Source organism: Gorilla gorilla, chromosome 15 (assembly GCF_029281585.2).
Source record: "Gorilla gorilla gorilla isolate KB3781 chromosome 15, NHGRI_mGorGor1-v2.1_pri, whole genome shotgun sequence".
NCBI classification, from domain to species: domain Eukaryota; kingdom Metazoa; phylum Chordata; class Mammalia; order Primates; family Hominidae; genus Gorilla; species Gorilla gorilla.
In genome coordinates, this window is record NC_073239.2 from 88,094,538 (window position 1) to 88,103,685 (window position 9,148).

At 46.3% G+C, this 9,148-nt stretch overlaps 1 protein-coding gene across 1 annotated transcript; it reads right to left on the bottom strand.

Annotated features, from left to right (window-relative positions):
- Positions 1-4,610: 4,610 nt before the first annotated feature.
- Positions 4,611-6,444, bottom strand: LOC109023147 (uncharacterized). The gene is made up of 2 exons (XM_063698158.1): positions 6,355-6,444; positions 4,611-5,452 (listed from the first exon to the last, which is right to left on the bottom strand). Exons 1-2 carry the CDS (start codon positions 6,442-6,444, stop codon positions 4,694-4,696), a joined length of 849 nt encoding a protein of 282 aa, XP_063554228.1. The 3' UTR covers positions 4,611-4,693.
- Positions 6,445-9,148: the final 2,704 nt, after the last annotated feature.

Consider the following 9,148-nt stretch of genomic DNA (forward strand, 5'->3'; position numbering starts at 1 on the left):
TTTTTCTTTTTTAAATTGGCAAGTAAAGATTGTATATATTTATGGTATAAAACATGATGTTTATATATATATACACACACACACATTGTAGAATGGCTAAATCAAGCTATTTAACGTATGCATTACCTCACACACTTATTTTTTGTAGTGAGAACACTTAAGATCTACTCTCTTAGCAATTTTCAAATATACAACATATTATTAACTATGAGAGTTTGCTGTAAAAAAAAATCTAGTGATTCTTTCTAAAAACAAAGGACTTGTGTACCTTAGAGATCATTGTCTCCTCATGTCCCTGAAGTTTTAAAAACCAGATGTTTTGATCACTCCTTTTTTTTGTTTTGTTTTGTTTTGTTTTGTTTTTGTTCTTTGAGACAAGGTCTTGCTTTGTCACCCAGACTGGAGTGCAGTGGCTCAGTGGAGCAAACGCAGCTCACTGCAGCCTCCACCTCCCCGGCTCAAGCAATTCTCCCATCTCAGCCTCCAGAGTAGCTGGGACTACAGATGTGTACCACCACGCCGGCCTAATTTTTGTATTTTTTGTAGAGATGGGTGTCCCACTATGTTGCCCAGGCTGATCTCAAACTCCTGGGCTCAGGGGATTTTGTATTTTTTGTAGAGATGGGGATCCCACTATGTTGCCCAGGCTGGTCTCAAACTCCTGGGCTCAGGGAATCTGCCCGCCTTGGCCTCCCAATGTGTTGGGTTACAGGTGAGAGCCATTGCGCCCAGTCTTGATGACTTCTTTACTCCCTAGAGAGCAGAGAAACCTTTCCTGCCTAGCCTGTGGCCTCGGTCTTAGAAGTTATCTCTGGAGTCCAGCAAGCCTCACAGATGCTGGGCTAGCTTTTCACATCCTTTGAGGTGGTTTCAATGATCTAAGTAAGAAGAGGCACACACTGCCAGTTTACTGCCAAGCTTCACTCTTAGCCCTCCTTTACCCTACAGTGCTCTGGGGAGGGGAGGAGATGGCAAAGACCCTCCCCAGGGAGGTTTCTGAAAGGTCACATCCAGCACTGGAAAGCGCTGGAGGGCGATGTGTTGGTCTCAGTGTAGCCTGCATTTGCATGTGGGTTTCAAGCATCCTCCTAAACAAGCTAAATGTCCAGGAATGGATAGACTCCACAGTAAGATTTTGTGATTTTGGTGTCTAAAGCTGTCTTCATTTTTTTTTTTATTCCACCTCGTCCACCCACTCCAGCCAGCTGAAATTCCCTGTGCCAAAAGTATGGAGAGAAGATGTCAGGAACGTGTGAGAACTCCCCCAGACGGTCTTTTGGAGTCACCCTGCCCTCCCAGACAATTTTGGTGCTGGCTGCCTCCAGGAACCTGACTCTCTCAGTCTCTTACTGTTTCGCTCTGTGGGTCAAGTCTTTGCAAAGCCTTCACGCTGAGCCTTGCCTTGCAGGCAGCCTTTGTGAGGCAGTCATCATGGCTCAGCTAACTGCAGCAGGAAGAGGCAGACATGGAGCTAAAAGCACAGCAGCTGGGATTCCAGGAAAGCAGGAAGTTCTGCAGTTAGCATCAGGTTAGTCTACCAGCGAGAGTGGAGCTGGGTCATAGGCCCAGGTTGAGGGTAAGGACCCTGAGTTGGTTTGGCTGTGTCCCCACCCGAATCTCCTTTTGAATTGTAGCTCTCCTAAGTCCCACGTGTTGTGGGAGGGACCTGGTGGGAGACGATTGAATCGTGGGGGTGGTTTCCCCCATAGTGTTCTTATGGTGGTGAATAAGTCTCATGAGATCTGATGGTTTTATAAGGAGTTTCCCCTTTTGCTTGGCTCTCATTCTCTCTTGCCTGCTGCCATGTAAGATGTGCATTTTGCCTTTGATTGTGAGGTCTCCTCAGCCATGTGGAACTGTGAGTTCATTAAACCTATTTTTCTTTATAAATTACCCAGTCTCGGGTATGGCTTTATCAGCAGCATTAGAACAGACTCATACAAACCCCCGTCTCTGAGAAGTCCAGTCCTAGAAGGACCGAGTTACTGGGGCAAGACTCATATGGAGCAGGGTGAAGAACAATACCTTGCTGCAACAATCCAGGTGGGCATTTTATTGTCTCATCCATGGCTTTTTTTTTTTTTTTTTTAAGAACTGGGACTTCATGTCAGAGTTGTAGAAGCAACAATAGTAACTCAATGCCAAATACTGGAAAATTAAAGCTGAGCTACAGAAATGTCTCCAGCTAAAGTCAGGCATACTGGACACCCTTTTTCTAGGACTAACTCCCCAGTTAGAACACACCCCTCACAGTTACTTTCCCCACATGTTCCCACCCCAGTAGCTCCCATGGCTACTACAGAATCATCAGCTATTTTGGGCCCAAGGTGATTGGCCCAAGGGTGACTTGTGACGAAAGATAGGCCAAATCAGCGCCCTTTCCAGAGATGTTTAGACTTGGGGCTCAAGTCTTTGAGACAGCTTCTCCCTGGTGACTATAGAAGACCCTGTCAATGTCCAACACCTGTCCCCTCATCATTGCTGACTCAATGTGACATCCATCTGTTCTGACGTCACATGATATATTCCCTTTACTGGATTCTCTGCACACTCTATGGACCAACACGTTCTTCAAATAGTTAATGTGCCATTAATAATCTGATATTCCTGCTTCCTTTCCACTTACATTTTGCTCTGTTAAATGCCAAAAGATCAAGAATAATTTAGTCATTTTTTTTCCACTGGGTTTCACATAGCTTCTTTCAGAGCAGTCAAAAAATTCTTACTTAATTTTGAAGCAAAAGAATCCCTGAAACTCCATAGCCCCTCCCCAGTATCTAGAACCTTTCCTGGGATTTGGAGCTTCTGAGCGGCCCTTTTTAATACCAGACACCTGAGCCAAACCTTAGTTAGTTTCAGTAAAAGCTCCTCAAGCTTGAAGTTAGGTGAACTTCAAATAAGCTGTCTTCCCAAAGAAACAGATTTAGCTATTTTTGTGCTACGCACTTGCTTCATCTAGTAGATTATAAACCTTTGGAGGAGAAGAAATGAGTGTTAGCTATCTTTGTATTCCTTGGCTCAGTACCTTACACTGAGTAAATATTTAATAAGTACAACTTTGCTACATAAATGAATCATTCAATCACATTCCCCATGTTAAGTATAAAATTAATGATTTAAGCATCATGAATCAAATAGATAACCCCACTAGGATATATCTTAAGTTGTGCTGTTATAGACCTAACGGGTGGTTTTATAATGGACCCCCAATATTAATAAAATTCAGCAAAACTAATTGGCACTTTACTTTTGCATATAGCACACCCAACTGCTAAGAGCTAAATTTCCAAGTATGTGTCCTACATAGGGAAAATCTTTTACCTTCCCCATCAAAGAGTGTTTAACTCATTGTTGGTGAATAGGGAAGTCTCTCCGGCTAAGCAGAAATGGAACCTGCCCAAGGGCATGGGGGAGACACTTTGAATGATCAGGGAGTATTTGGTCAGTCTGGCATAGGCCAGTGTTCAATTAGAAACAAGAGAGAGCCCTTCCTACCCCCTCAATCCAGAAAGCAGGGGTCATGGCACTCCTGAAAGATGCTCTGGGGAGAACCCATAGGAAGTGGATACAGAGAGGTCCTGCTGTGTGGCAGATCCAACAGGACACGAGTAGAGATGGAATAACCCCACGAGCGACAGCTCTAGGGACAATGTGGGTTTCCAAAGGCCTGGGACCCAGGGTTACTCCAGCTTCCCACTTCCTGCTGCACACAGACTCCCACCCACAGCAGGCCAGGCCCCTCATGTGAAGTCTTCATACAGCCCTCAGATTTTTGTGAAGGGAGAGAAGACAGTCCACTCTCAGAGGAACACAGGGACAGGGCACAGAAATTCCCACCCCTTGTGGGCCAAGAGAGGAAATTAGAAGGCCTGAGGCAGAGAAACACTGTGCTATGCACCTCCACGTTGACTCTACTTCCAGGCAGGCAACCTGGGTGAGAGGTACACACACACATAGATGAACGTGCAGGATGCTGGGGTGGCTCAGTGGAAGCACAGAGCTGGGGAGAAGCCTCTGCTCCCCATGGCCTCTCTGGGCTTCAAGTCTTCCCAGCTCTATCTGGTACTGGGACAGGTCCCACTGCTGGAGGCCATCCGTGGTTCACCCAGTGTCCACTCCACCGTCCAATGGTAACGGCACCCTGGTTTTCCTCTGGGGACCCAGCCTTTCCCCACACTCAGTCCTCGTGACCTCGTCTTCCTGCTCTAGAAATAGACACATGCCCTGTGCTGGCCAAACAGTGGGTTCCATCTCCCTGGCCACTGCACTGATTTAAGGGGAGGACATGTGACCAAAGCTCAAATGGTCAGCCCAGGGTTCATGGCTGGAATGGAGGAAAGAGGCACCCTTTTTCCATGGGGTGAGGCCAGAGATTTGGGTTAGGGGTGGGGAAGTGAAGGGCATTGTGTGGGGAGTGGGTGCCTGAGAATGAAACCAAACAGGGAGGTCAAGGGAACAGCACAGCCTTGGCTCAATCCACTATGTCGGCCAAGAAACCTGCTGTGCTTAAACCAGATTAGGTTTTTAGTGCCTATAACTAAATGAGCTCTTCATCTGAATACAACTGCTAATAGTCCTCCCATTAGAAAAGAGAACAAAAGGGGCCGGGCTCAGTGGCTCCCACCTGTAATCCCAGCACTTTGGGAGGCCGAGGCAGGTGGATCATGAGGTCCGGAGATCGAGACTATCCTGGCTAACATGGTGAAACCCCATCTCTAATAAAAATACAAAAAATTAGCCAGGTGTGGTGGCAGGCACCTGTAGTCCCAGCTACTCGGGAGGCTGAGGGAGGAGAATGGTGTGAACCCAGGAGGCAGAGCTTGCAGTGAGCTGAGATAGCGCCACTGCATTCCAGCCTGGGTGACAGAATGAGACTCCGAGACTCCGTCTCAAAAAAAAAAAGAAAAGAAAACAAAAGGGAGGAACAAGCCCTGTGCCACTGAGTGACATTACCATGGTGGCAACTTTGAAGGGTCCCCGTTTCATGCCTTTCTCTTTTCTCCTCCAAGAGCATTCGCCACCCAGGCAATACTCCTTTGAGAGGCAGCCTGTGAATCCCAACAACCAGGGAGCGTGCCACTTTCTTCCCCACCCGCCCCCTTGCGTCATGAAGTTCGATGGTGGAGCAGAGGGCTGTGAGTTTTAGACTTTTCATTCCATAGACCAGAAAATTGCTGAAATTAGTAGACATTTGAAGTGGCTCTTCCTCAAGCCCAGAAAAGATTTCTGCTGTTGCTATGTCTAAAAGCCCAGCAGCAAGTTGTTTTGGCGTATGTCTTATTGTTATATAATAAACATGATAAGCTCTGTAAGCTCTGAACATTGGTTGCAAGGATGAAAATAGAGGCCTCACAATAACATGAGCCCTGGAGATGCCTTGTAGAGGGTGGGGGGAAGATAATAGTTTTCTGTGAGTGTTCAAATAGCAATGTGTGTAGTAGATTCTAAATTGCTATGTAAATTCCCAAAGGAAACAGTAGGGGAAAAAAGAAGAAGGTTATGGATTAAAAGGAACAGGTTATATATTAATGCGAGGGAAAAATGTAATCAACAACCACATGAGAGCTATTTTTAATAAGACAGGGGACCCAGGAGAGGTGGACTGATCTATTGTAGAAAGGAGATAAGTTTTCTACGCTATGTAACAAATTACTATAAACCTAGCGGCTTAATGAAACACAAATTTGTGATCACCTAGGAGCTCAGAGCAGTCCCCAGTAACAGCCAGCAAGAAAGTGAGGCAGAAGTGCAGGTGTGGTGTGGCTGCATTCTCTGCGTAGGGTCTCATAAGGTTGGCATCAAAAATTTAGTTGCTTGTGGTTGTAGGACTGAGTTGCCCACCTCCTGCTGGCTGTTACTGGGGACTGCTCTGAGCTCCTGGAGGCCTCTCCTATTTTCTCATCCTGTAGCCCTCTTATAATGTAGCTATTGGTTCCTTCAAGAAAAATTCCTCTCATGCTTCCAATCTCTCTGACTTCTTTGATCTCTAACCTCTACACCCTCTTTTAAAGAGTTCACTTGATTAGGCCAGGCCCACCCACTCAAGGGATGGGGATTACACAGGTTGTGCACACTGGGTGAGGGAATCTTGGGGGCCACTTTAGAATTCTATTACAGCGATCAAACTTTTGTGCCAAAGCAGGGACCCAAAATGTGTAATTTTAATGCACTACATTATGGACTGAGTGTTTGTGCCTTGCCTCACCCCAATTCATTTGTTGAAGTCCTAACTCCCAGTGTGATGGTATTTGGAGGTGGGCCCTTTGGGAAGTAATTCAGTTTAGATGAGGTCATGAGGATGGGCCCCCATGATGGGTTTAGTGTCTTATAAGAAAAGGAACAGAGACCACCTACTCTTTCTCTGCCATGTGAGGAATACAGTGAGAAGGCAATCATCTGTAAAGCAGGAAGAGAGCCTTCCCCAGGAGGTGAATCTGCCAGCATCTTGATCTTGGACTTCCCAGCCTCCACAACCACCAGAGAGAAATGCCTGTTGTCTGAACCACCGTATGTTACCCTGTTACAGCAGCCTGAGCTAAGATGATACTGGAGGCCCAGTTAATCTACCTCAACATGACCCTTTTGTAACACAGGCTGGACAAAGGCTGTGAAAACACTCAGTATCTAGAGTTTTCCAATGTGTGTGTCCTTCCCTATACACTTCATTTGCTTATCCCCTTATTCATTCAACAAAGGAGTTCCTTTTCTTTTCTTTTCTTTCCTTCCTTCCTTCCTTTCTTTCTTTTCTTTCTTTCTTTTGACAGGGTTTCACCATGTTGGCCAGGCTGAGCTTAACTCCTGACCCCAAGCGATCCACCTGCCAAGGCCTCCCAAAGTGCTGGGATTACAGGTGTGAGCCACTGTGCCTGGCCAAGGAGCTCTTATTGTCCTCTCTGCACTGTGCTTGACCCCAGAGCCAGGACTAGACTGGGGCCAATGAGGTATTGAGCAGACAAAGTTTAAGGAGAAACTCATTTGCACAACCCTGAGAGTGAGTGCCACCTGGCATTGTCTGCCCTCCACCCCCTCCTGGCCCTTCCAGGCACAGAGGAAACAAAGATTTTTTTTTTAAGCCACTTTCTTCCTCAAGACACCCACAGGTTAAGAGGTCAGAAACAGGGCATACCACACTGGCCTTTGGCACCTCAATTGCTCACTTCACAAGAGCACAAAATGTCCCCTAAGAAGAGCAGCTGAGTATAATGGAAAAAGTTAAGTGTCCTCTTCTGACCTTTGATGATTCAAAAGTTTAGAGTCATTTTTAACACTATTCAAAGGAAATGTGACACTCCTATAAACTTGATGCTACATGTCATTGAATCACAGCTCTAAAGAAACCTACAGGCCGGGTGCAGTGGCTCACACCTGTAATCCCCGCACTTTGGGAGGCCGAGGCGGGTGGATCACGAGGTCAAGAGATCGACATGGTGAAACCCCCTCTCTACTAAAAATACAAAAAATTAGCCGGGCATGGTGGTGGGCACCTGTAGTCCCAGCTACTTGGGAGGCTGAGGCAGGAGAATCATTTGAACCCGAGCGGTGGAGATTGCAGTGAGCCAAGACTGTGCCACTGCACTCCAGCCTGTGTGACAGAGCGAGACTCTGTCTCAAAAAAAAAAAAAAAAAAAGAAAAAAAAAAGAAACCTTCACCACCTGTTGCTCTATTGAAATGTTTGTACAGTTTTCTCACATTCCATGAAACATTCCATATTTCCCAGGCACAGGGTAACTGCCTCTTTCACCCATTTTTTTCCCTCTCTTTCCGTTTTTGGTTTGTTTGTTTTTGTTGTTGTTGTTGTTTGGTTTTTCTTGAGACAAGATCTCACTCTGTCACCCAGGCTGGAGTGCAATAGTGCAATCTCAGCTCACTGCAGCCTCAGCCTCCTGGGGTCAATCGATTCTCCCACCTCAGCCTCCCAAGGAGCCGGGACAACAGGCATGCACAACCATGCCCAGCTAATTTTGTTATCGGAAAGGGGTCCCAATCCAGACCCCAAGAGAGGGTTCCTGGATCTCATACAAGAAAGAATTCAAGGCAAATCCATAGAGGAAAGTGAAAGCCAGTTTACTAAGGGAGTAAAAGAATGGCTACTCCATAGGCAGAAAAGCCCCAAGAGCTGCTGGCTGCCCATTTTTATGGTTATTTCTTGATGATACGCTAAACAAGGGGTGGATTATTCATGCCTCCCCTTTTTAGGCCATATAGGGTAACTTCCTGATGTTGCCATGGCATTTGTAAACTGTCATGGTGCTGGTGGGAGTGTAGCAGTGAGGACGACCAGAGGTCACCTTCTTGGTTTTGGTGGGTTTTAGCTGGCTTCTTTACTGCAAACTGTTTTATCAGCAAGGTCTTTGTGACCTGTATCTTGTTCTGACTTCTATCTCATCCTGTGATTTAGAAGGTGTAACTGTCTGGGAATGCAGCCCAGTAGGTCTCAGCCTTATTTTACACAGCCCCTATTCAAGATGGAGTTGCTCTAGTTCAACCGCCTCTGACAATTTTATTTTTTGTAGATACAAGGTCTCACTATGTTGCCCAGGCTGGTCTCGAACTCCTAGACTCAAGTGATTCTCCTGCCTTGGCCTCCCAAAGTGCTGGGATTACAGGCATGAGTCACTGCACTCAGCCTCTCTCTGTCTTTATTTACCATTTTAGTCAGCTGGGGCACTTGTTAAAAGACTCTTATAAATCTCTTTCTCCTCTGACTTCCATTCGTAATACAGAGCTGAGCCGCTCACCATCCCATAGGTTGTCCAGAATGTCTCTTCCCTGCCTTCTACTGCCTCTGTCGAGTGTCCATGGGGTCCTGTGGATCCCGTGGTGCAAAGGCTGAGACCTCAGCCCGAAAGCAGAGCCCAGAACAGGAGACCACCACCAAGGCCTCTTGCTTGGATTTTTGGTTTCTTTTGGTGAAAACTTCACTCACTGTTCTCACTCACCCTGCCAGTGGGAAAATGAGCCCATACGAAAATGGTCTTGGGACTGGGAGCCCTGCTAAACCCTTGTTCAGGTTAAACTCCCTTAAGTAACAGAGAACAGACCTGACTGAGCTTGATCTCCTAGGATATTTCTCTGTGCTAAGAGCCTAACCAGGAAAAACGTTAAACAGATCACTTAGCTGATGGCAAATATATGTGACCAATTCTC

Excerpts from the sequence above, each read along its gene's own strand:
- LOC109023147 (XM_063698158.1), bottom strand. The coding sequence starts at position 6,444 with ATGCTGGCAGATTCACCTCCTGGGGAAGGCTCTCTTCCTGCTTTACAG. Across the intron at positions 5,453-6,354 it reads CCTCACATGGCAGAGAAAGA|CAATTTAGAATCTACTACAC; the intron begins GTAGGTGGTCTC and ends GAATTTACATAG.